The 26,103-nt window shown below is 37.9% G+C and overlaps 1 protein-coding gene across 1 annotated transcript; it reads left to right on the forward strand.

Moving 5' to 3' along the window:
• On the forward strand, positions 1-25,689 carry SMARCA1 (SWI/SNF related, matrix associated, actin dependent regulator of chromatin, subfamily a, member 1). The gene is made up of 24 exons (XM_015860816.2): positions 1-138; positions 1,642-1,728; positions 3,832-3,998; positions 4,413-4,513; positions 4,620-4,720; positions 5,474-5,653; positions 6,557-6,712; positions 6,959-7,090; positions 7,815-7,883; positions 8,634-8,743; positions 9,440-9,666; positions 10,140-10,261; positions 10,664-10,816; positions 11,625-11,757; positions 12,630-12,778; positions 13,421-13,540; positions 14,064-14,174; positions 14,375-14,488; positions 16,253-16,375; positions 17,864-17,996; positions 19,140-19,258; positions 19,483-19,695; positions 23,490-23,600; positions 24,258-25,689. The coding sequence occupies exons 1-24, from the start codon at positions 46-48 to the stop codon at positions 24,327-24,329; spliced, it is 3,096 nt and encodes a 1,031-aa protein (XP_015716302.1). The 5' UTR covers positions 1-45; the 3' UTR covers positions 24,330-25,689.
• The last annotated feature ends 414 nt before the right edge of the window (positions 25,690-26,103 follow it).

Raw genomic sequence — 26,103 nt, forward strand, 5'->3', positions numbered from 1 at the left:
TTTGGGGGCGGAGGGGCTGCTCCCCCCGCCCCCGCCGCGCACAAAATGGAGCAGGGAGCCGAAGCCGCCTCTGTCCGCTCTGACGGCGAAGTGCCCTCCACCTCCGCGGCCTCCGCGCAGGAGCCCGGCGCCGAGGAGGTACCGCTGTGGGAGGCAGGAATTGGGGGGCGGCGGAGCTGCCGGCCCTTCGTGGAGGCCGCGGTGCGCACGGCCCGGTCCGGCCTGTTTGGCGGCCCCGGGCCCGGAGCCGAGCTCGAGGGCCAGGCTGTGGCTCATCGCCCGCTGCCTGTACCCGAGGCGGGCTCGGGGAGTCCCGCCCAGCTCCGATGGAGAAGGCCGCGGGCGGGGCGGCCTCCGCGTCCTTGGGAGCTGCGGGGTCCGGAGGGAGCTCTCTCGGAGCGCTGACCGTGTGCCCCCATCCTCTGATACGGCTCACTGATATTGATGAGGGCAGGGTTTCGGTGCGTGGAAGTCTGGCTGAAAAACATGCCTGACCCGTTGTTTCATTGCTGTCGTGCAAGAAGGCCGTGAAATACGGCAGTTCTCAGCGTTAGCTGGGCGATCAGAGGTGAAGTTTAAGGGTTATGTTTTGCAGAGGAATACCCTCTATTCTGTAAGACCGGTTGGAACCAAAAGGAATACTGTGTTGGCAATAATACCTGCAGAAAGCAGAGAATGGTTCAGATTGCTGCCAGCTTGTGCCGTGCTGCTCTGTGTCTCTCTGAGGGCTGGGAGGATGGGTGCAGGAGCTCCTGCTCAGGCTGAGTTCCCCTCAGCTGGGCCACAGGGTCCGCTTCACTGTTCTGCAGTTAAAAAGCTGCAGGTTAACAGAACACAGTGGAACCTGCAGTGCCCCTTTCCTCTCACACTGCTTTGCTTCACCATCAATCATAGCCCTAACGGTTATTTGAAGTCTGTTTCCGCTTTGCATACGCACGGTGGATGCCCAAGTGTTTGCTCGTTGTGATTCATAACGTGTGCTCAAAGTACTTGGTTGCAAGATCATGTGAGTGTGTGTCGACCCACCTGGCTTAGGGCTGTTGCTCTCAGGGCTTTATTGGTCTGACTGGCAGAGATGTCAAGGGCAGCATTTTAGATCCTTGAAGCGGATGAAGCCTGTTGTTTCTGGTCCATGATGCTTGTTCCTGCTGCCTGTCAGCTCCACCAGCACAGAACTGCACGAACTTCACACCTCTGCTGGTGCTTCACTTAAGAAACAAATACATATATAAAGAGCGACTTAATGAAGAATGTTTTGAATGCTTCCTGCAACCTAATTGCGGAGTCTTGCACAACTGAACACAGGCATTTACAAAATCATTAAGTAGTCAAACAGCTTAATGATATACTTAGTGCTGCTCATCACTGCAGAGTTGTATCTTTAGGCCAAGACTTTAAAAGCATTCTTTGGCATCAGGAATCTTTCGTCCCGTTTGTGTCCCTCTGCCTAAAGTTAAAGATTAATGTGGTGGATGTGTTTGTCAGTAACAATTCTGAAATGTACAATTCTTTTTAGTAACATCATGAATTCTGTTCTGGGTGAAGTAATACAATAATTTCTTGTTGAAATAATTGCTTCTTAAAATGTCTTATCTTGGCTTTGTTAAATGAAGGTGCTGATATTTACAATTTGAATTCCAGAAAAATGATCCTCCATTTCAACTCAAACTTCCTCCAAAGGCAGCCAGGCCTGAAAAAGAGATTGACCCAGAATATGAGGAGAAGATGGTAAGTATTTTCACAACAAAACGTGCTGCAGCTTCTTTTAGCATTTGTTTGCTTGAACTGGATCGATAAAGTTGCAAGTAATAAGAAGTTCCTGCAGGGAGGATATGTAGGAAAGGGAAAGCAGGTGGGACCTCGGGGGCACCGCAGTGCCCTCCAACTGGGCATAAAGCTTTTGACCACAGCCCTCGGGCTGTGAACATCCAAATTGTTATCCACCAGATAGTCCAACCTCCAAATCTATATTTCCCCAATTTAGAGATAAGGATGTGGTGTGGAACCCTGTCAGAGGCCTTGCAGAAGTCCTGCTAGGCAACATCAGTTACCTTCCCTTTGTCCATCCCTCTATGGTAGAAGGCCAGCAGGTTGGTCAGGCACGCTCTGCCCATGGTGAAGCTGTGCTGGCCATCTTGGATCACCTCCCCATCTCATGAGTGCCTTAATGTGTCTTCCAGGAGGATGTGTCCTCCTGTGCCACAATCTTCCCATGTTCACTTAGTTCTCTAGGTCTTACTTTCTCCCTTTCCTAGAAACAAGAGTGTTGTTTCTCTTTTTCCAGCCACCAAATGAGTGGAGGTCACTTAAATGAAGGCACTATTGAAGTTGTTAGTTTCTTATACAAAAATACAAAGGTTTCAAATATTGATACGCCTCATAATATATACTCAGAGACAATGCAAAAAAGGATCTGTCTAGGACAAAAATTAAGGGAGCTTGTAGCACTAAAGAAGAGAGATAGTTGGATGACTTTTGTATTAAAAAAGCAGAAGTAAGTGGACTTTTCAAACGTTGTTCTTCAGTGACATACAGTTAAGTTCTTGGTTGAAGCTGCTTTTTTCTTTAACGTTAAATAGATGCCTAATAATTGCAGTAGTATTTGTGAAGCTGCAAGAGCCAGGGAAGAGAACGACTGTTAGATGTAGAAAAGCTGATGCCTGCCTGAATGAATACTTAATTGTTAGACACAGAAGACACAAGTAAATCTATTTGTTGATGAGCTGAATGATATTGGTTCGATATAAACTGCAAGTTTTGTGTGACAGGTTATTCACTTCTAAAATCAGTGTATTGTGAATGCATTGCCCTCATGTGGCAAGACATTGCCTTGCATCCCAGATTCATTCACTGCCTTTTTCTTTGAGTGATTGGTGCTGTGGTACATGCTTTTATGTGCAAGTTACCTACAGAAAAGCATTCTGTTGTTCACATTTTTTTAAGGTAATATGTGGTCCAAAACTATGGTTTAACTTCATGTATCTTAAGATAAGCTACAAAATTAATCACATGAGAACTGGTTTAAGTGATACAGCATTATGCGATGATTAGAAATTGCATAGAAGAAGAGATAGCAGTTGTATTCTACCTGATAGGTTTTGCATTTTGTCTTATTTTTCTTATATATATATATATATATATATATATATATATATATATATTTAAGTCATATGTATGTAGAGGTCACAGTGTTTTGCTGTGCTCATATGGTGAAGTTCATATGCTTCATGATTGAAACTGGAAATCTGAGAGCAAATGTCACTACAGTGCAAGTTGTATTGAGCTTGTACATCCCTGTTTCTTCTGTTATACTTCTAAAATCAGAGCTACCACTCTGTCTTCTTAGATGATGTCCAGAAGGTCTTGTCACTGACAAGTGAAAGGCTAAGATTCAGACCTTAGTTTTCAAAGCATCCTTCAGAATGCACCCTCGCTGTTACTGGGGTACGGTGCCAATGTAAGGAATATATACAAGTCAACTTTTCACTTGTTTTTACTAATTTGGGGGTTTTGAAGGGAGATGAGCTGTGGGGATGAGGTTATCAGCTCTTGATTGTATTCCAGCTTACTGTGGTGATTGTGAAGGGCCTTTTGAACTACAGCAAATTACAACTGGGTACTCTTGACGATGTAAAGTTGTAAGCAGTAGGAGCACAAGAGCTATTTCGTGGTGTCTGCTGCCCTCTTTGTTGAGAGTAGGCAGAGAGTCTTTGGAGTCTACGCTCAGAAGTTGCCTTAATGAGTATCTGAATTTTGTTCCTTAAGAAAAAAAATGTGTTTTTTTTTTCCTATGAAGAACAGTTATTGATTTTATTTCTCTCTGGAAACTAGAAAGCAGATCGTGCAAAAAGATTTGAATTCCTCCTGAAGCAGACAGAACTCTTCGCTCATTTTATCCAGCCTGCAGCACAAAAATCACCAACGTCTCCATTAAAAGTCAAGCTGGGACGTCCACGGATAAAGAAGGATGAAAAGCAGAGTTTGATCTCAGCTGGGGAGTATGTTTAATTGTTATTTCTGACTTAACAAAAGAGTTTACAAAATTACACTTTTTTGTAAATTCTTAAAAATATTTATGGAATCAAATAAATGAATTTTCTTAATGGTATATTTAACAAGTAATGATTTCTAAGTTCACCAATGTTGTGGGTATTGTATTGCTGTGTTGCTTGTTAAAATGTACCTTAAGGAATATTTGATACCTGTTAGAATGTAGCTATGACTGGAGGAGAGAGGTGCATATTGGTCTTTTGAGTTACAGCTGGAATGAACCAGGAGGGATAGATGATACACAGTATCATTTTGGCCAAAGGTCAGGATGTTGGAACATAGATGCTCATTGTGGTAAATGATCACATCTGTGATGGATTCTTTTTCGGTTCTATAGTCAATGCACATCTTGTGTTCTTTAGTTATCGTCACAGGCGCACGGAGCAAGAAGAAGATGAAGAACTGTTATCAGAAAGTCGAAAAACATCCAATGTGTGTATTCGATTTGAGGAGTCTCCTTCATGTGAGTATTCTGCTGCTGCTTTGAAGTGATGAAAAGCTTGTGAGCAGAACATAGTTAAAATTGTATACTTAGTGTTCTTCTACTTAGAGAAATATTGTGTTTGCAGATGTGAAAGGAGGAACGCTAAGAGATTATCAAGTCAGAGGGCTGAACTGGATGATCTCATTGTATGAAAATGGTGTTAATGGCATTCTGGCAGATGAAATGGTAAGCAGTCATCTTTGGAAACTTTTGTGGGAGTTCGCCAGCCTTTTCTGTCACTTCAAATTAATTTGTAGATTTGTATATTTCCTTATATTTTATATCCATCAGTTTCCCATCAATAAGTGTATGTTGTGTGCTTTGTGCATTACATTATTCTCTTAGTAAAAAATACATAGAAGAGATGTTATTCAAGGAGTTAGTTATTCCAGTTATACAAATAGTAACTGAGAGTCTGTACGTACTTCAAATAGACAAAAATGGGTTCACATTTATTTATTGTTTTCTATGTGACTAATATGTTCATAAGTAACAACAGAATGAATGTGTGCAGCCTCTGAGATTTTCATGCATTTAATAAAGAACACAATTAGTTTATTTGCATATGGAGTTCAAGTTAATATATCTTCAATGTATTTAAAGAATTCTTTAGTCAAAATAGAATCATTTTGAATGATGAAACAAGATATGTGTAAATAACATAGATTTTATATTTTGTTTAGTGGATTTTGTTTTAAGCAAAATTCAAACATTGAAGTACTTATAGTATTTACTGTATATGCAACAAGTAGTATGTGCCATTTTACAGCAGTTAGATTTTCTTTCACATCTGGAACTGTAATATAATGAAGGATGCTGTATGGTAAATTGCTGCTGTGTGCCTTACTATGAAGCACTGCATTATGAAAACTGTTTGGAGCTATTTCTGTACAGTGTCTTGTTTCAGATGGTTTCTTTTTCCCCCCTTTTTCAATGTAGGGTCTTGGTAAGACTTTGCAAACAATAGCATTATTGGGCTATCTGAAGCATTATCGAAACATTCCTGGGCCACATATGGTCCTGGTTCCGAAATCAACTCTGCACAATTGGATGAATGAATTTAAACGCTGGGTTCCTTCATTACGTGCTGTTTGCCTTATCGGAGATAAAGATGCCAGAGTAAGTGTTCTACATTTAAACCATGTCTGTGGTTTTTCTATCAGAAACCACTATCTGGGAGCATGGAACTCTTCCTAAGCCGCTTCTTTAATTACAGTATTTTTCAGTTGTCTTTAACTGTGTTAGTACTGAAAATGCGAATTGTTATACTTGTAACTTTGAGGATAAAATGCAAATCAGAAAATGAAATAATAAATTGGTGCTGAAGTACAGTTGTCTGTGACTGACCTTTCCTGTTTTGTTCCTCCTTGATCTTTGCACTATCTTTGTTCTCCTCTGTATTTGCATTGTGACAGTTTTATCTGTTTTCCTTTATTGTTCTGACCTTGTTGCCTCTGTCTTCACCTTATTTAGGTGACGCTACCACTTTGCTCTTGCATCCAGTGTCTGTGCTCAGCCCTCTAATTAGGCTTCTATTGCAGAGCTTTCATTCCTCATAGTGTAGGCTTTGAGTTCGGTGGAGGGTGGCTTGTTGCTTGAAGTGGGGAATGTCTTCTTTGGTTCTCCAGATGGAACTGCATGAATCCCTATTGCTAATAGCACCTTTAGGAAGGGGGCTGGGGGGGATAGGTGGGCTGTTTCAAAACCACTTTCCTGTTAATGGAGATGTTTTGGACTGGGTAGTTTAGTGTGGTGTTTGTCTTTTGCTCCCTTAGTAGTTTGTACTGTACTTCAACTAAGGAAAGAAAATATGCTGATATCTAATTCTGTACAAAATAATTTCCCCCATAAAATGGGAAGGATTGAGAGCTTTATTTACAGTAACTTCCAGTTATGTGAAGTATCTTTCAGACTTGTTTTGTGTGCTTAGTGCTTCAATACTGTTGGCAGAGAGAGGTTTTCGTGAATTGCAAAGATATTGCTTCTTTATAAAAGTTTATTAATTCCCTTGCTGTACTGTAGGCTGCTTTTATCCGTGATGTTATGATGCCTGGTGAATGGGATGTTTGTGTTACATCATATGAAATGGTCATTAAAGAGAAATCAGTCTTCAAAAAATTTAACTGGAGGTACCTGGTAATTGATGAAGCGCACAGAATAAAGAATGAGAAGTCCAAGGTAAGCTCAAATATTTGATCCTTTTAAGATATTTTTATACAAGGTTCCCTCTGGTTTTAGCAATATTTTAATGTTAAGTATGTGGGGCTTTTGGTTTTTTTGCTATAAGCTGTTGGGTTGTAAATATTAATTTCTAGTATTTCACCATCTTTGAATTCAGTGCATGGGATTTCGTGTTTCAGAAACCAGTGAAAACAGATTATGTTGAATGTGCATTTTAATGATAACTGTTTGTTTTATTCCCAGCTGTCAGAGATTGTCCGGGAGTTCAAGACAACAAACAGGTTGCTGCTTACAGGGACTCCTTTACAGAATAACCTCCACGAACTGTGGGCGTTGCTTAATTTTCTTCTACCTGATGTCTTTAATTCTGCAGATGTAAGTAGAGTTTGGAAGCAAAATCTTGTTTTGATTCTCAAGCTGCTTTCCGTAAAAGAGAATGTTCAGCCTAGTAAGAGGCATCAGATATGGAAAACTTGGATTCAGTAGGAGCTTTGTGGCTTGCCTAACTATGGACTTTTTCTTTTTGCTGAATAGATTTGCTGAATAGAAATTAAGACAGTGTGTTACATTAGTGTAGATAAGGCCTCAGCCTGGCATTAACAATTCAATACTTTAGAAAAACAGGGTTTTGCAAAGTGGAGTAGAATTTGGGAAAGCAGTATGGAATGGAGGCTGTAGCACATCCAAATGTGCATGAGCTTTTTCCATTGAGAATTTCAGTAATCTTTCACTGTTTATGTTCTCATGTCTTTATTTGCATTGGTTTTGATGTCATGTTTTCTATCACATTTACTTATTTGGGATTTTGTCTTTAACTCTTCACCATTAAACAAGCACTAAGGGAAGGAACTTGCGTACTCCAATGGTGAGCATGGAGTAACATCAGAAATGGAACATAGCAGTAATGTTTTTGTCAGAGTTACTCAGTTGACTTAAATGTTGTAACCTTCTGGGCAGCTGGCTAAGAAATGTGGCCTTACTTTTCTTTCACTTATAGAAATTATTTGTCACTCCGCTGGGGTGAAATAAAATCAATATGTATCTGTTACCACCACAGATGATAAAAACAGTTCATGCCAGTTGTGCTTTTTTCCCACAGGATTTTGACTCATGGTTTGATACCAAAAATTGCCTTGGTGATCAGAAACTTGTAGAAAGACTTCATGCTGTAAGTAAAGCTTTTATCAAGTGTCATCATTAGCATACACAGTGTAAAATAAGTAAAAGAATATTTCTTCTTTTGTTTTAGTCAGAATTAAGATGAATGTGAAGATACTAAGTTACAGAAACACCCAGCTGAATCTTATGAGTGAAATGCTAGAACTTACTGTTTAGTCACCACTTTTTGTAGTGTTACTGTTTTAAGTAGACCAGATCTGTGCATAAAACACAAAAGTAATTTTGGGACCTCTTAGAAACAATTTATTATCCTGAGCGCTAAACTAATAGAGGCTTGCTTCATGCAAGCCTGGAAAGGTGTCTTTGTCTTTGGTTTTCTATGCATAAGATAAGACTTCCTTCTGATTTATTTGATCACTTCCAGCAAAACAAGTCTACCATAAAGTGCTTATCTCTGAAATCTTGATGTAGTTTTTTTTACATCTCCAGAGGGAAAAACAGCCTATAAAGGAAAATAGACTTTTATAAGCTCATGGGTTTGGTTCTTGCTCAAGACAGCAGCTGGGATGAGTATGGCAATCTGTGTAATACTGCACATTTCTAGTGTGAACTTAGGAGTGTAGCAGTGGACACTTCATTTTTTGCAGATTGTAGCAGAGTTGTTCAGGAATCACCATGACAGCAATTGATATTGGTTAGTTTGGAGTAAATGTCACAGAAATGAATCTGTTAACTTTGTATTTCAGGTGATTAGTTTTAAGTAAATATGTCTTTGAAAATACTCATTGAATTTTTGTAGGTTTTGAAGCCATTTTTATTGCGTCGCATAAAGGCTGATGTAGAAAAGAGTTTGCCTCCAAAGAAGGAAGTTAAAATTTACGTGGGTCTCAGCAAAATGCAACGAGAATGGTGAGTTACTTACATTAATGTAAGATTCTTCTCTGATAAAGAGCACTGCAATTCTTTGTGAAGATTTTTTCTTGGTAGTTGAACATGAAGGCAGTCAAATGCAGAAGCCTATTTATAGCTATTTTTGGGGCGCTGTAAAGGTGCACAAGTTATGAAGAACTCAGGAGCTGTAATAAAAAGGGATAGGGAGAACAAAGTAGAACTTTCCTTCATTTCTTAAGTTTATTTGAGAAAGTGTATGCCTGCTAAATTTCATTATTTATTTGTTTTAAATGCAACTAGGTATGTGCCAGTGAAGTTTCAGAGTTGAAATTATGTGTGGCCACAGGAGCCACGTACCTGAGGAAAAGTGAGAACGAAAATGTCAGATCAGTGTAGCAGCTTCAGAAGGATCAGTGAGATCTTCAATCAACCTCATAGTCGTAAAATATGTAAGAAAAGCTTAAGAAAATCCAGTGAGTGACAGACCACTGTCACTTGCAGGCAAGTTGCTTTTCATGTTAGGTATTGATTTATAAGTGCTCAGTATCAGTCAGGTGTTTTCTCCAAGTTTGATAATAAAATGGCTCATTATTTAAGTAAACAGAAGCAACTCTTGTTTCTGGAAATCAGTAATTGGGATTTGCAGATTTCATTCATGCTTTAAATATGAAATGAAAACTGAGAGTTATTCAAAAATTGCCTGTAAAACTTCAGGTATACAAGGATCTTGATGAAAGATATTGATATCCTAAATTCAGCTGGGAAAATGGATAAGATGCGTCTGCTGAACATTCTGATGCAGTTGCGGAAATGCTGTAACCATCCTTACCTGTTTGATGGTGCTGAGCCTGGCCCTCCTTATACCACTGACACACACCTCATCACTAACAGTGGTAAAATGTTAGTTCTGGATAAACTGCTGGCAAAACTCAGAGAGCAAGGTGAGTTGAGCTTGTGAGCAGTAACAATCGGAATGGTCATCATATGTAAAAATTACATTTTTAAAGCATGCAGAGACGCACCGTTGTCTTCAGTGAATGCATTTGTTATTTTCAGTGAGGTTTTGTTTGGCAAAATTGGTTTTCAGTAGACCTTAATGCGTGAAGGGGTGGAAGGAAGCCTTGCAGGGATGGTGAGGAAGACTAGTGATTTGATTAAGTAGAAGGAATAGGAAAAAGGTCTCTACTGCTAGAGAAGAGACTGAGAACTTTTCTGACTGAGCGGGTTTGTATCTGTGTGTATCTCACCATGTTTTTAAGTGCTCTGCTTCTTCAGCTGTGTGTTATCAAATAACCTGTCTTGAGGAGAAGGTAAATCAACATCAGAAAAGTAACTTTATAAAGAGACTTACTTAAATTGGTGCAAAAATTAACTTAAAAGTATAAAACCAACTGAATCTTCTGTGTCCTGTCAGGTTCCAGAGTGCTACTTTTCAGTCAGATGACCCGTTTATTGGATATTTTGGAAGACTATTGCATGTGGCGTGGGTACGAGTACTGCCGGCTTGATGGGCAGACACCACATGAAGAAAGAGAGGTAAGAAAGATATGTAAAACAAGAAATGGTTTACACCTTAATTCATTGTTAAATTGTTGTTGTGTTCATGTATATAATACATTAAGGAACAATATTTGTCATTCCTTAAGAGGAATCATTCATTAAAATAAAGAAAAAGATGCTACAGTTTGGAAAGGCAGCCAAGACTTTTGATTAGGAAAATAAAAAGTCCATAGTAAAGTAGGATTCACACGCTCCTCAACTAATTGAACAGCTAGGTGTCTTGCTGAATCTGAGTATGTTTGCACAGGTGAAAATATCTGCATGGTTGTTTCTGCTGCTGTCATAGAGCAGTTTTTAAAAATCTGAAGATGTTTCTTTGAAAACTCACCAGTGTTTTGGAAACAACTGTAATGCATTAACGATACTCTTGTCTTTTAGGAAGCGATAGATACATTTAATGCTCCCAACAGCAGTAAATTCATTTTCATGCTGAGTACCAGAGCTGGAGGTCTGGGAATTAATTTGGCAACTGCTGATGTGGTCATTCTCTATGATTCAGATTGGAACCCTCAAGTAGATCTGCAGGCCATGGTGAGTTAATTGTCAGTTGTAATTTGTGCATTAAAAATGTCATGAGCCTTCTTGCTTGCTTGGGGCAGTTCTGCTTTTTAATGTGAAGTGCACTGAGTATTTACTGTGCGTATCTCACACCTTCTGAGATACACGCTGTTTACCAGTCATAGATGAAATCCCTGGGAACTGCTGAGCGTGGCTGTGAGCTTTAGGAATTTCAGGAATATCATATGTAACAAATCTTGTTTAGAAGGACAGTCAGAGAATGCTGGTGCCAGCACTTGGAAGGACCATTTTTTTTTAAATTGAAGACAAAATATTCATGTTTTGTACAGAGAATAACCACCAGTTCTGATACATGTAAATACAGTATGTTAGTACATGAAGCTATGACTGTACACTGTGAGCTCTGTGCTGATGGTTTATGTAGCCATCTTGGGACAGCTATGGTATTGAAGCTGTAGCTGCATAGGCTTTGCACATGGAAATAATGCTTTCAAGCCAAAGATGCCATGTTATGGTGCTTCTTTTGTGAACCCAGTGTAGCGTGGGCTTCTGTGCGTATATCCCACAGCTGCAGTTTAGACAGACGTTAAATTATGTGCATTTGCAATGAAGCAGATGTATTTATTACAATAGAAAGACCTCAAATTTAAAAGGTGCAATAGCCAGCTATATAGCTAGGTAACTTTTATATTCTGCTGAATAAGCAAGGAGCCAAGAAATTCATGCTAGCTTCAGCGTGATGTTTCTGCCTATGTAGCAAGCTAACTGTCTATTGCTTGTGAGTTTTGTTGCTGAACACTCATTAATTTATGTTTGTTAGGATCGTGCGCATCGTATTGGTCAAAAGAAACCAGTACGGGTGTTCCGACTAATCACTGATAATACTGTTGAAGAGAGGATTGTAGAAAGAGCTGAAATAAAACTGAGGCTGGACTCTATAGTTATACAACAAGGTATCAACTGCTATATATTTTTTTCTGCAACGGAGTTGTACAGTACCTTTAAGTATTTGCTAAATGGCTGTACAAAAGTACAGTCAGAGACAAAGCAGGCCTTGTGTGTAATAACAGTATGCTAAATTCAAGTATAATGCAGAAGTTATTCAATTGTTCAGCTGAAATTTTTGTAAGAACTGTTTTCTTGAGTGATGTGGGTACAGATTCAAAGAGATTCTAAATGAACGAGGTACTGAAGAATAGATGTACTTCTTAACCACATCTGTGCTTAGTAAAGATTAAATCTGCTTTGTGTGGCTTTGTTTAAAAGCTTGGGGAAGAACAGTTTGTCAAAAACCAAAGTTTGTAGCTGAGTTTGTGAAGCTTGTGAGCCACTGAATTGTTCCTTTCTGAAAGGAGTAGTGGTCAAAATGGTGATGGTGAAATTTTGGGACAGAGAATAGAGGTTTGTGAAAAATTAAACCATTTGCATATGGATCAGTATCAGTCAAGTGAGTGTTAAAAAGATTGAATGCTACTCAGTGGTTATTCCAGAATAATTTGTCACCCTTAATTTTGAAATAGGGTTTTAATATTAAGTTCAGCTAACTTGGCAACAGTAACACCTAAAATACAAAATGGATTATCTGAATGTGAAATCGTTTGCTTTGACTTGGTTCACCACCCACTGTTGCATTCTTTATTTTCCTAAAAGTTCCCAATTTCTGCTTACTTTCAGCTCAGTTTAAATGCAACCTTTTTCTTTGGTTCGTTTTGTTTGGTTTTGTTTGTTCTTTTCTGCCAGAGAACTGCAAAAATCCTCTGTGTTCATGTTTTTATTGGAACCTTTACCTTTTCTATACCTTTCCTAATATTTCTTCTATTTCTAGGGAGGCTCATAGACCAGCAGTCTAACAAACTGGCAAAAGATGAAATGCTGCAAATGATCCGGCATGGAGCTACGCATGTCTTTGCTTCCAAAGACAGTGAGCTGACAGAAGAAGACATAACCACTATTTTAGAAAGAGGAGAAAAGAAGGTTAGAGCAGTTTTATATAGATTCTGAAGCGTGTCAAACATTAAAAATAGATATGCAAAGTATATTTTACAGAAGACAAGAATGGTGTAATTACTATGTAAATCTGTTCTATATGCACACCTATTACTTCACTATTCATAAATATTTCAAAGCTTCTGAAAGCTTGGAAGGAGTAGGACTAGTGAGTTATAATTACTTCCATCTTTTCAGACTGAGCACTGCATCTTGAGCATTGTTTAATTCATGGGGCTTTAAGGAACATGTAAATTTTATGCCAACAGTTCTAATCAACACAAAATCTTTATGGAACTTCACTGAGGAATGGGTAGCTTTGTGGAAAAGTGAACTACCACTTCAGCTCCATAGTGTTGGGAATAAATATCCTTTAAATCTGAAGTTAAATCAAATAATTATAGGGCCACATCACAGCATTTATAGTTTTAGTTTAATGGGAAGGCTTAGAGTCAGTTCAAAATTGGAAAACTCTGTGGGCATCTCTCCTGGATAATAAAAACGTAACTAAAAGTATAAAGCACAAAAAGGAAATCAACCATGAATAATGATTTTAATAATGATGAATGCTTTTTTCCTCTGAATGCAGAACAACTTGAGTAAGCCTAAAAATATTCTCTTGTATTTTAGACAGCTGAAATGAATGAACGACTGCAGAAAATGGGGGAGAGCTCTTTAAGGAATTTCACTATGGACACAGAGATGAGCTTATACAACTTTGAGGGTGAAGATTATAGAGAAAAACAAAAGGTAACTTTCCTTAGAACAACAAGTCTTAGTTCAGTTTAGTGTAGCCTGTATACTTGGATGTCTAGAAAAGGCTGTGTTAAAGAAGGAGGAAATCACTGAAGGTTTCACTTAGTTCTGCACAAGCATTGAGATTTTTCTTGATAACGTCATTACAAGAAGTCAGCTTAATACAGAATAGTCTTGTAGTATGATTTTGTAAGCTTAATAATGTTTACTTGAAGTACTTCAATAAGATTAATTCAGTGCTATTTAATGGTTTGTTTGTTTGTTTTTTTTTGGCCAGCATTGTAATTCTCATGGAGCTTGTTAATGGGGATATTTAGAGAAGCAATTCAGTTGTATCATAATAGATGACAGAATTTAGAGCCCTAGACTGTCAATGGCATTAGAGTAGGTAAAATCATAACTTCCTTCCAGTGACCAAAGTCAGTAGAATAATATAGAGGTATCTGCCCACACCACACCAACACTGTAGCCTGCCCTAACTGTTCTTCAATATATTGTCATTTGATTCTGTTTATAGTTGAGCATGATGGAATGGATAGAGCCTCCCAAACGAGAACGCAAAGCTAATTACGCAGTTGATGCATATTTCAGAGAAGCCCTACGTGTCAGTGAACCCAAAGTCCCAAAGGTAGGACACTAGCAAGTATGGGAATTATTTTGATGCTCCTTTTGCTTTCCTTCCTTTTTGCATCCCCTGCTCTCATCTTATACTGGTAGTAAAATTTATGTGTTAAACAGTACATTGCCCACTTGGTTCAATTATGGCAGTTTAAATACTCAAAATCAACCTTATATCATGTTAATATACCTATCTATCTGTGTTTAAAGGCTCCGCGACCTCCAAAACAGCCAAATATTCAGGATTTCCAGTTTTTTCCACCACGGTTATTTGAACTTCTGGAAAAAGAAATTCTTTATTATCGTAAGACTATAGGGTATAAGGTAATGCTTTCTCTTCCCTCCCTTCCTTCCCACCCCCACTTTAAATTTGTAAATGGCATTTTTATTCCTCTTTGTAAATTCTTTTCAAAAGAACTAAATGAAGTAAATCAGACTGTCTTAAATTATTGTTCTGGTCTTACTGTTTCTTTTTTCTTCAAAGTGCTTCTCATTTTGAATGAAAATGGCTTGAAGTCTCTCCTCCTGTTTCTGTTCCACTATAGAGTAGAAAAAGTTGTGTGTAATTCCTTCCTCTATTGGAAATGTTGTATGTGGGCATCTTTGTGTTTTGTGGTGGGTTTCTTGCAATAAGACTGAGTGGAAAATGTGAAGGCAGTTCTGATGCTTAATATACTTTTTCTCACTAAAAAAAAATAAGATATGTGATCTAAAGTGAGAAAATAGTTTTTGACAAATATAAGATCACCTTCCTTAGTATGGGTTTTCATAGTTGTTGTGTATCTTATGTAGACAGTAACTTAGGTAATATTGAAGTCAACTTTGTGTTGATGTGATCGTAAGCAAAGTGACATCCATTTTCCTCCCGTTTTGTTGCGATATAAAATGTTTAAAGATGTCTTTTCTTTTATAACAGTAATACATTCAGACTTGACAAGAGACTTGCCTTTTTTCCCTTCTCTGTTAACTGAATTTTCTCCTCTCCCTGCTGACAATACGGGCCAAGCAGTGAACATTGATTGTGTTCTGATGTTGCTTGTGCCACTGTTGGTTGATTAACTGGAATAGATCCCCCTGCTTCCAGACATGTACCTTGCTGCAAAACAACCATGTATCATGACAGATTGTGGCAAGAAGAAAGCACTTGTGAAATGTGGAGAACATAAACTGTCGTACGAGGCAAGATAGGAAACTGCCATTGCAAAAGAGTAGAATAAATATTAGCAATGTGTATTTTTTATTTAAGGAAAGACAGAAGATGTCTTAAAGCCTACTAGGAAGCACAATGTTTTTTCTGTGAATGGCGGGTTAGATAAGAATTAAAAGAAGTAGGATTAGCTGAGGGAAAGAAATTCTTCAGTGAATGTTTCACTGAGGTTGAGAGAGTTGAAATTGGAGTTGGGAAGACTGAAACTTAAGGCCTAGAAAAGAAGGAAGGATGTTCTGGTCACTGCTCGCATCTGAGAACTGAAGGAATGCCAGGTGAAAGTGTGAGACTTCTGGAAATGAAACATGAATACAGGAAGATGGATTAAGGCTGTTAGATGTCAAGACATGAGAAGCATAGTACAATTTTGTGGATGTAAAGCTTTTATTTGTTTGCAATAGCAGTTCACCTACCAGTTAAAGTATGTAAATAGCAAAGTTCATAAGGTATGTTTTAGAGAGGGGAGAACAGATTGAAGATAACACCTTGATAAACTGAAGCCTCTTAAAGAAGAGTCCTTTTATTACTTACAGGTGAAGCTAAACTTTCAATTTCTTACTTCAGACAAGAAGGAAGAAACAAAGATAAATGATAGATATGTTATCTTGTCTTACAGGATGATATTCAATTTTGCAGTAGTTAAATGGCCACAAAAGTATTTTAGTAGTCTGGTATTTAAAAATATCCTTATTATGGGTTTGTTTCTTCAGGTAGTCAATGTGTGGGATGCTCTTTTTTGGTTTTGCTCTGTAATAACAAGTGTTTAGTGGGTGCAGGTTGCCACCTCAGTCTTGTGTAATTTGACATGCACATCTAGATGGTAAAGCAGGATTCATTGAAAAGTGTCTTTAAGCAATAATGAAATGTTACTCGGGTCTTAGGTTCCCAGGAATCCTGACCTGCCCAATGCAGCTCAGGTGCAAAAAGAAGAACAAAAGAAGATAGATGAGTCTATGCCTCTGAATCCTGAAGAAACTGAAGAGAAAGAGAAACTACTAACGCAGGTAAAATAAGAAGTGGTCAAGTATTACATTGTGTATGTGTGTGTGTGTATATATATATATATATATATTTAAAGTGGTATGGAACGTAAATACAAAGTAGCAATGATGCGACATGTGCGAAGGAATGCTACACTGATGTTATGGAGAGATACAATGATTCTGAGTGTATGCATTTGTAAGTTTCTTAGTTATCTTAGTCAACTCTTGTTCCTTGAATGTCTGCAGTATTTCTGAGGCAAGGATTGTGCAGTCAGCGTCCTGCCCAGCAGTCCCTGCAGAAACCAGGCAGAGGCTTACTTCTACCTGCAGCTGTCTTTTGATTTTTGTCAAGAAAGGTTTAAGTCAGAGTGGACAGATTGCCATCTGTCCATTTTATACGCAGCTGTGTAAAGCAGTGTGTCGCTAGTTTCTTGACATTTGGGGCTGTTGCATTGCTGAACTAGGCTTATTAAAAGCTAGTTTGTAAGGAGAAAGGTGTATCTAAAGGTAAGTTTTCTCTGAAGCGGTTCAGCATAGTGTACCTTGAAGTTTGCAAGGTCACAACTTGACTGCTAATCTCACCTTTTTATGTTAGAGGAAATATTTAAGCTGTTTTTGGTATGTATGTCAGTACTGCTGTTGATGATTGATTAAAAATATTTCTATTGTTTATTAAGCTTGTAGAGAAGCTGTCTAATAGTAGAGTCAGCCATAGAACTGGCAGAGCTCCTTGTAGTGTGTTTTCTTTCATCACAGAGATATTCTTACAAGTTGCTGTTAAGGCATGTGACTTGTATTTTTATATTATTGATGTTTTCTTCCTGTCTTGAAAATGTAATGTCTTTCTTGAATGATGTTTTTGTGCATTGCATTTCACTTAACTGTTGTTTAGTTCTGAATTCGCTTCAGTACACAACACGTTTTGTATTTGACAGTGCTGTGGAATTGCTGTTTGAATGCATTTTTTCAGACTTGAGATTTCTTTTCTTGACGTAGTTAAATTTTCATCCAGCAGTTTGTTTGGTTCAAAACTTGTGGATGTTCTAAATAGCAGCAATTGCTTTAGGTGCTGGCATTGTTTGAAGAACTTGCAATGACACTTGCAATGGAGCTTCCAGCGCTCCTAAAACCTTTTGTTGCTTTGTTGATGAAGGGTGATTTAGATGAAATTACAGTGACCTGTCAGTGAGAAGTGCTGTAGAGATTTTAAGAGGAAGAAAACTAAAAAGCTCTTAGCAATGCACGTGGAGTCATACAAAAAAAAATAAAAATAAACAAATAAACAAAAAAAAACCCTGAAACCAAACCTCAAACTCTTTAGACTTCTATTGATTCAGTAATAAACCCTGGGTAATAGAAGGTATGGAAATCCTGCAAAACTGTTACGCACTGTGACTGTGGGATACTGTAGAAGCATTGCCAGTTGAAACAAATGAAATATACACACACAGGACAAAACTTGTTACCTTTCTCCTCAGTAAAGGCTTCTTGATCTCTTGCTGCTTACAGGGTTTTACAAACTGGAATAAAAGAGATTTTAATCAGTTTATTAAAGCTAATGAAAAATATGGTCGTGATGATATTGATAATATTGCCCGTGAGGTAGAAGGAAAGTCACCTGAGGAGGTCATCGAGTATTCAGGTATGTTGAAATATATTTCATGGTTCTGATATTCATAATTTTATGGAAGATTATGTAGCAAAATCTTAGGATTTGGTAGAGTATAGGAAGAACTCTTTTTAAAAGTATGTTATAATTCTTCCGAGATGACTAGATTGTGTTAAAAGTTGTTTGCAGCATAGAATGTCTGCAGCTGTCCTTATCCACCCCTCAGGTGAAAGCTAAAACGTGACATAGTTGATTTACATTGATGCTATGGTCTTGCAGAGTCATGGGGCTGTGTTATAGAAGCTACATAATTTTTTATAGGTATATTTGCTATTCTAGGTAGTGCACTGTGTCTTGGTCTTTGATATTCATGCTGTATCTTTTAATTTGTTCAGAATTCTACCTGCTTCATTCTTACATTAATTTTTCTTGAAATTCCTCATAAAATTAAACATTGCAGTGTTCTGCCTGTTGCTTAAGAAAGAACAGTTTATCAGCAGCTCCCTATAAAGTTATGAGTTTACTCTGAGTTGATTGAAATATGTGATTGGAGAAAGCCACAAATTACAACTTCTTTGTATAACTGAAGTGCTAAGTAATCCCTGGTGATACTAGGCAGCAAGTGAGAGATGACATTAAGGCATGTCTACTACCTCTATTTTATGATCTTTGCCAGCAAGATCAGAGGTGGATGTTGGTGGAATGGCAGTAGAAGTTGAACCTTCCCACCAGTGTCCTGTTACATTTTGTTGCTGTGTGACAAACAGCAGCAGAGGGGCAGTCTGACAGAATGGTCTGACATAGAAGGGTGTATGAAGCAAAGGGGTGGAACTCTATGTGGAAGAAATGGTGCCCACTGACATTCACTGGCACTTGCTGAATGGAAACCAAACAATGATGTCATTGTGCTCTTCGTATCCATTGTAGTTTCCAAGGAAACAAATAGGATGCATTACTTCTAGAGCAACCTGTGTAGTTGCCTGTTAAGATGGTGAACGAAGCTTTGTGCAAGCTGTCTTTGGCTAACACAGTAAAAGGGGAGAGTATTACCAATTCCTTCAAACTTCACAGATGTACAAACAGTGTCATATATTCTGCTGGAGGGCTTTAAAGGAATAAAGGTGTAAGAATAAAAGAAAGACTTTATTTTACAGATTGTTTTGCTTTTTTTGTTAGCTGTTTTCTGGGAACGTTGCAATGAACTGCAGGACATCGAGAGAATTATGGCTCAAATTGAACGAGGAGAGGCAAGAATTCAACGGAGGATCAGTATCAAGAAAGCCCTTGATGCCAAAGTAATTACTGCAAGATTTTTTAAATTTAGGGTCATTGCTTCTTACTGTGCTTGTGGTTAGAGGTGGATTAGAATCTTCTGAATCCTTACAGAAGGGGAGCAGCTGGGGGTAGTAGTTCTAACCTTTTAGGTAGAAACCACGTGTCTGTGATGAGCACTGATATGTAATAAATCCACAGTGACATGCTGCATGCTTAATAGTTGTTGCTTTTGTTTTGCGTTCAGATCGCAAGGTATAAAGCACCTTTTCATCAACTGCGTATTCAGTATGGAACAAACAAAGGAAAAAATTACACGGAGGAGGAAGACAGATTTTTGATCTGCATGTTGCACAAGATGGGCTTTGACAAAGAAAATGTGTATGAGGAACTAAGGCAGTGTGTGCGCAACGCTCCTCAGTTCAGATTTGACTGGTTTATCAAATCCAGAACAGCAATGGTAGGTATTGGTTACCCAGACTAAGTTATTATTTTGAGTCATTATGAGGTGTACCTTTCCTTTTTTAAGTACTGTCACATAACTTGGATTCATGCTGGAATACTGGAATTTAGGAAACATGTGCTGAAAAAGTAATGTTGGCTTTCATTCTCACTTCAGTTTTTCAGCCTAATCCTGTAGCACAACACAACACACAGCATAAAAAATCTACCAGGTCACATGCTACCCAAAGGGAGTAATGTAGAGGTAAGCTGGCCTTACAAATTGCAGTGGTACTGCTATTGCAAACTGGAAGTTTTAACATTATTTCTTAAAATAGGACCATTCTCCAGAATGATTGGGCAATATTAAAGTCTGAAAACATCTGAATTATGTACTTGGAGGAAATTTCAGCTTTTCTAACTTTGCTAACATTTTCTGAAGATTTTTGTTCATTCTTCGAAGATAGATCCAAGTTTGGTAGATAATAAATAGACTAATACTCTGAATTTTGGCTGTATTTTTTTCCTTTTTCTGTAGAGCAGAAACATACTTCTTAAAATGTTGAGAGGTGACAGTGCTAACAGGAGCAGTCTTGGTGGCTGCAAATAATAAGGTATGTAGACAGTGAGTGTAGGATGCTTGTAATGAAGCTGTCAGGTCAGCTCTGCAGTCATGGCTTAGGTCAATGTGATTCAGAGTCTATTTATGAGTACAGTGTGCAAGTCTGTACTATGTAAAGAGCACATGAATGTGTAGTTTGTATGTAAAAATATAAATACAGGAAATATGTCCTTCCAGTTTTTCTTATAATACTTGACATAATGTGGTCTTGCTTCTAAGGTGTGGCATTGCTGACGCACCAAGTGGAAGTACCCTCCTGGGTGCAGCTGTCATAGATATTCCCTCTTGCCTTCTAAAACAGTTTCTAATTCAGTATTACATTGTGGCCTTGTAGCTCAGGTGTTATTTTCTATGCAAGCTTGCAACTTCTAATAGTTCAGTAGGGGCAGAACCACTGTGTGTTACTTAATGCAATTTCCTGACTTCAGGATGTGTTTTTTCAGAATTGTGGGTACGGCACTAAGAATAATAGAACAAATTAAAATATTTCCAAGTATGTATTTGAACAGGTAGGAATGTGTACTTTTCTACTGTTAGAGCTTCACAGTACAATTTTTGCCTGACATTTCAGCAATTGAAGTGTTTCTGGATAATCCAGTGGTTACCTTTAATTAAAAAGGATAGCAATCTTTTCTTGGTGAAATGTCAGTTTGAAGAATTACTGATGGTAAAATTGTAACCATAAAGAAACTATCCATTTATTTTTTTTAATTATCCTAAAAATTTAAAACCATTATGATCAAGCTGCCAATAATTGGTATTTTTATGCATGCAGATATAGTGATGTTTGTGGAAGCATTCACTTCTCCATAGGCTTGATACTCTCTGTGAAGAAAAGCGCTGGATCCCAATTAAAATTAATTAAATTAATTAAAATTAGATCCCAAGAATAACTTACTAAGTATAAATAGAAATCATTACAAAAGGATACATGTAGTAAGTTTTGTGGAAGTGGATAAAACCCCCTCCTTAGAGCTCTGAAATTCACATGTAACCTCAAGGTTACCTTTTATTACAATCAAACTCATATGAAACAAGTTAAGAAGGGAGCTTAATACTGAATATAATTTGTTATTGGGCTTTCCAGGAAGACTTTGCATTCTACTATCCACTAGATGTCTCTTGAATTCCACATAAGTAGCTGATTTATCTTCCATCTTATTCTTTTGCTGTAAATTTCTTATTGGAAAACAAAAATAAATAGTTTCATTGACTTATTCCACTAACAGATTTATTTATTTATTTATTAAATTCTAATCTAAAATGTAAGTTTGCTGAGAGAGAGCCTAGGTGCTCTTTAAAGTGCTAAGTTTGATAACACAGCTTGGAGCCATATGTGTTAGATTTGTTTCTGTCCATGCAGGAAGAATGCAAAATATTGTGACAGTAATGAATCACCTCTTTGTTTTCTGGGCATAATTTGTGCGTGTCCTTTGTCTTTTCTGCAAACTCTGCCCAATGTAAGAAAAATGACCCAATGTACATGCAGGAATATTCAGACCTGTTGACAGAGCTTTGAACTTCTACTTTCACACTCATGCCAACATCTCTGCCTTCAGTCACACAGAAGGAGATGGTTCAGTGCACCCATCTTATTTACTGCAATACTAGATATTATAGCATGAAAGCAGGGAGTAAAGTACACCTTATCTCTTTCAATCCTAAAGAGAAAAGTTTCAGGCCATACTGAATGAAATTGCATGTCTGAGGGTGCAAGGCATTTCAGACTGAGTGCACTTTCATAGCACTAAAATGAGGTGGATCGCTCCATACACTACTTAGTGTAGTTCAAGGCAGAATTCATCATGCCATGATAGTAGGTGTAGCAGAAACCTGTGTGGATGTTGTGTGTTAATGTCAAATGCTTCTGTCATTCCCTGAGAAAGCTGTTTTTGAGTCCACAGCATGTTCTGGAGTGGCAGACTATCTGGGAACTCCCAAGTGTGAATCTGGACAACTCTTACAGTAAATGTATGGATGCAAACATTTTTTCCCTGAGAAATCAGAGTATTTGTCTCTTGAGGCAAATAGCACACGGTTATTTCTTAGCACCTTTCTGATAATGGTTTGTCTTGACTTTAACACAAGCCAGCTTCTCTTACGTTCAGAAAGGGTGAAGTGATTGTTTTTGTGTGGAACAGGTTGTCATTAGTCTTTACCTCCCGTTCTGAAGTGTCTGAGTGCAACATACACAAATTCCAATAACGTGAAGTGCTTCTGCCACATGGATGATCATCTTTCTACTCTTCTCTGCTTTTAGTTATCTGTAAAGGCTTAAAGAGTGTTGTGTGTTTGGGATGCAGCACGTGTAGGGCTCGCTCACACCCAAGCTTTCTCATACTTGCTGACTTTTGAGTGCCATTGTTTGTGTGGAATTTGAAGGTTTGTAGTGGCTGAGTTGTGAAGACTTTTGGTCATTCTTTTGCTGCGGGGTTTCTTCTATGTGAGTGTGAGAGAATATATGTATATTTATTCTTTGAGCAGGAAAGAAAAGCCAATGGAATTATTCTTCCCAACATGCATAAAACATAATATTAGTGGTTAGCATTTATTCTGTATCTCATAAGAGATTTTTTTTTTTTAAATTTTCAGATGGGATACAAGAATCAAATGGATTTTTCTTTACCCAGCTAGCTTTTATTAACAGCAGTGCAAGTACTGTGACAGTTATACTAAGAAAATGTCATTTACACTTTAAAAAAGAAAAGAAAAATCATGTGATTTAATCTAGTTTGCTTTCAGATGCCGTGGAAGACTTGCTGCTTACAAGTACTGAAGGCCTCCTACTTTCTGAGTGCTTTTTGATCAAAATTCAGTGCTGAGTTCCAGGCTTAAAGCTGCATAGCTCTTTGCCAGTTTGGAGCTCTGCAGTGTCTTCTTTCTTTGCAAAGAGATTCTGTGTGTCGCAGCGAAGTTATGCTGAAGATGGTTTGGATTTCTTTTCTCTGTTTTTAAGATGCACCTTAAGACCTCTCTTTCTAAAATCTGGCTAAGCATGATGGCAGGCAGGCAGTGTATTATTTGCTTCATCTAAACATGATAAAAGACTGGATCAGTCCTTAGAGGTGTTGGTTCAGAAGATAAAGAACTCTGTAAAAATGGAAGAATGGAGTATTTTGGAATTCAAGAATTTCAGCTATTTTTGTAATTTTGAATTTTACATTAGAACTTGTTGTTTTCTGGTTCCTCAGGAGTTTCAGAGGCGCTGCAATACTCTCATATCTTTAATAGAAAAAGAAAATATGGAAATTGAGGAAAAAGAAAGAGCTGAAAAGAAGAAAAGAGGAGCAAAAGTCACAGCGGTATGTTGAGCAGCACCATACTTCTAGTGGGACTGAAATGCATTATATCTTGTTAGACAATGAAGATAATAGCATCTGATGGTTTGAAGTATAAACCATTAGTTGAGAGATTAAACAAATACCTGTGTGTTAACAACTCCTCTAGAGTTGTCTTTTTTTTTTGAGAAGAGGCTTTAATGTAAGTAGCTGAGGAACTGGTAAGAAAACAAAGCTCTTTTTTGTTTTTTTCCTGCCTATTTGTATACGTGATACATTGGCTCCAATTCAGTCTAAGGACTGTCATCATTCCCTGTTTAGTCGTTCCTGGAGGAAGAAATTAGAAGTGTTCTGTTTATTTTAAAGGATTGTCGTCTTTAAAGCAAGTAAAACATAAATCGAGGTCCTGGTCTTATCTAATTTGTGGTGGATGGCATCCATACCACTGAGACCCTTTTGTGCAGGACTTATGCAGAGGGGGTAGCAGAATTCTGTCTGTGGCCACGATTATTTTGTTCACCCTGCTGTTTTTGCCTGTAAGATTTGAATTGGAACTTATAATAAATCAACATTACTAATCTCTTTGATTAGTTGAGGTACTGTGTTTTGCTGTTGTAGTGATATGATGTCAGCATTTCTGTGCGTTTATTAATTTTAAAATACTTTTCTTCTCCTTTTTAGTCACAGAAGAGAAAAGCAGACCTGGCTGCTGAAAACTCTGGAAAGAAAGATGCTAAGAAAGTTAAATCGTGAACTTGGAAAATGAATTCAAAATGTAAAGCTGTCTCTTTCCTCTCTTCATCTACAAGTATTAATTGCCAGCTTCTCTGCATTCATGGTACTCACCCACAAATCCCTTGGCTTAATTTTGCAATTTTGTATATTTTACAATGTCTTTCTTTACCTAGAATGTGTAGCTTTATATTTTATGCATTCCAGTATTTTTGTGCACTGTACTTTGTGAATTTCATGTCTTCAGCAAAATTCACTCAGTCCTTGTTTTTTTAAGCTTGTGCTGAGGTTTTAGCTTTTATATGTTTTATATGCTGCTGCTTTGAAAGAAAAACTAGATTCTATAGCTGTATTATTGTTGTTTCATATTTCAAATTTATATGGCTGTGGGAAAATAAACAAAATTATTTGAAGAGAAACGTACTTCATCTTGGTTTTCCCTCCCCTCTTTTCTGTGTAGCCACATTTAAAGTGAATGTTAAGGTTTGTATAATTGTGCCTTCATCATCAGTAAGGTTTTTTTTGAGGTATATAGGTAGGATCAGGAACATGATGAAACAAAATGTCTAATGAGGCTGACGTCCTTGTTTGGTGTCAGAATTAAATGGGTGTTTTTCTCAGAAGTACTCGGAAGGAAATTCTGCAGATCACTTTTGTTTTTTTCCTAATCACTGGTTTCTATTAGGCTGCATGTGTGCTTAAACACAGGTTGAAGTGTTGCTTGGAATGACCTCCACATTAAACCTTTTCTGTGCCTAATGAATGGAAGTGCGCAACTAATAGCTTCTTTAAGTAGCAAACAAAATAATTCATCTTTTGGTTGGTAGGCTGCTCAGATGCATTGCCTTGTGCTAGAAGATCTGTTGCTGTAATTAGCTCTTAACTCTCCTTTTACCTTTGATTCAACACGTCAGTCAAAAGCAATGGGGATATGCTCTGGAGTGCTCCTTTTTAGTATTTTCATTTTAATGAGGGGATGAAGGTGTTGGATGTACCTTTCCTTGACTTTGTGAGAATGGCCTTTATTAAGCAGGTTCATAGTTTCTGCTCACCTTGGAGTCTCTGCCTTTTCCAGCTAAGTAGAACAGTGACTGTGACATCTAATGTTTTACTTTAATCTTCTGTCTCTGATCTGGTGTTTAGTATGGACCTTGCCACAGCAACATGTGCCCTTATAATGTCAAGTCCAGATTAATGCAGTGTGCTTTATACGGTACCTTCATTGAAGACGATGTGTAAATTTCTTCTAGTGCAGTTTGCTTCCTTCGTGAGTGGTTTGAGATGATAATGTTGCCTTGTATTTCATGCTTTTGTTGGCGACTTTCTTCTGAATTTTGTAAAACTTAAACTTTAATAAAAACTTACTGAGTTCTGGGGCAGAGTTCCGTCCACATTTTTGTGTTAATTCAAATCTGCTGGAATGCGTCTGAAGCTTTCCGGGGTGAACAACTGTAAACTTGATGAATAATTACCAGTCTTTCCTGATGGTCTGTGTAGAAGGTTTTGTACAAAAATGGGTGTGGTGGCTTGGCTGGGCACTTGGTGAGATACAGTTCTTTTGACTTTTGTATTTCAGAATAGAGCTGTTGTTAGGGGACCAAGTCGTTCCAGTGTCTGTGCTGGACTCTTATTTGTAAGACTTGTAGTTTAACAAAGTATTTATCTGTTGAGAGCCATGTCTAATGATGATGGGGCGCAGCTTTCAGACAGAGGGCTATCGATGGGTGTCAGCATATTTTAACTGTGTGCAACTGCAGTGGGATTGGGTGCACGTTGAAAAGAATGGCTTTCCATT

Source organism: Coturnix japonica, chromosome 4 (genome assembly GCF_001577835.2).
Source record: "Coturnix japonica isolate 7356 chromosome 4, Coturnix japonica 2.1, whole genome shotgun sequence".
NCBI lineage: Eukaryota > Metazoa > Chordata > Aves > Galliformes > Phasianidae > Coturnix > Coturnix japonica.

Bases quoted from the DNA above. Each gene is read 5' to 3' on its own strand.
- SMARCA1 (XM_015860816.2), top strand. From the start codon at position 46: ATGGAGCAGGGAGCCGAAGCCGCCTCTGTCCGCTCTGACGGCGAAGTG. The intron at 1,729-3,831 runs GTAAGTATTTTC...TCTGGAAACTAG, and splicing joins CAGAATATGAGGAGAAGATG to AAAGCAGATCGTGCAAAAAG. The intron at 10,817-11,624 runs GTGAGTTAATTG...TATGTTTGTTAG, and splicing joins AAGTAGATCTGCAGGCCATG to GATCGTGCGCATCGTATTGG.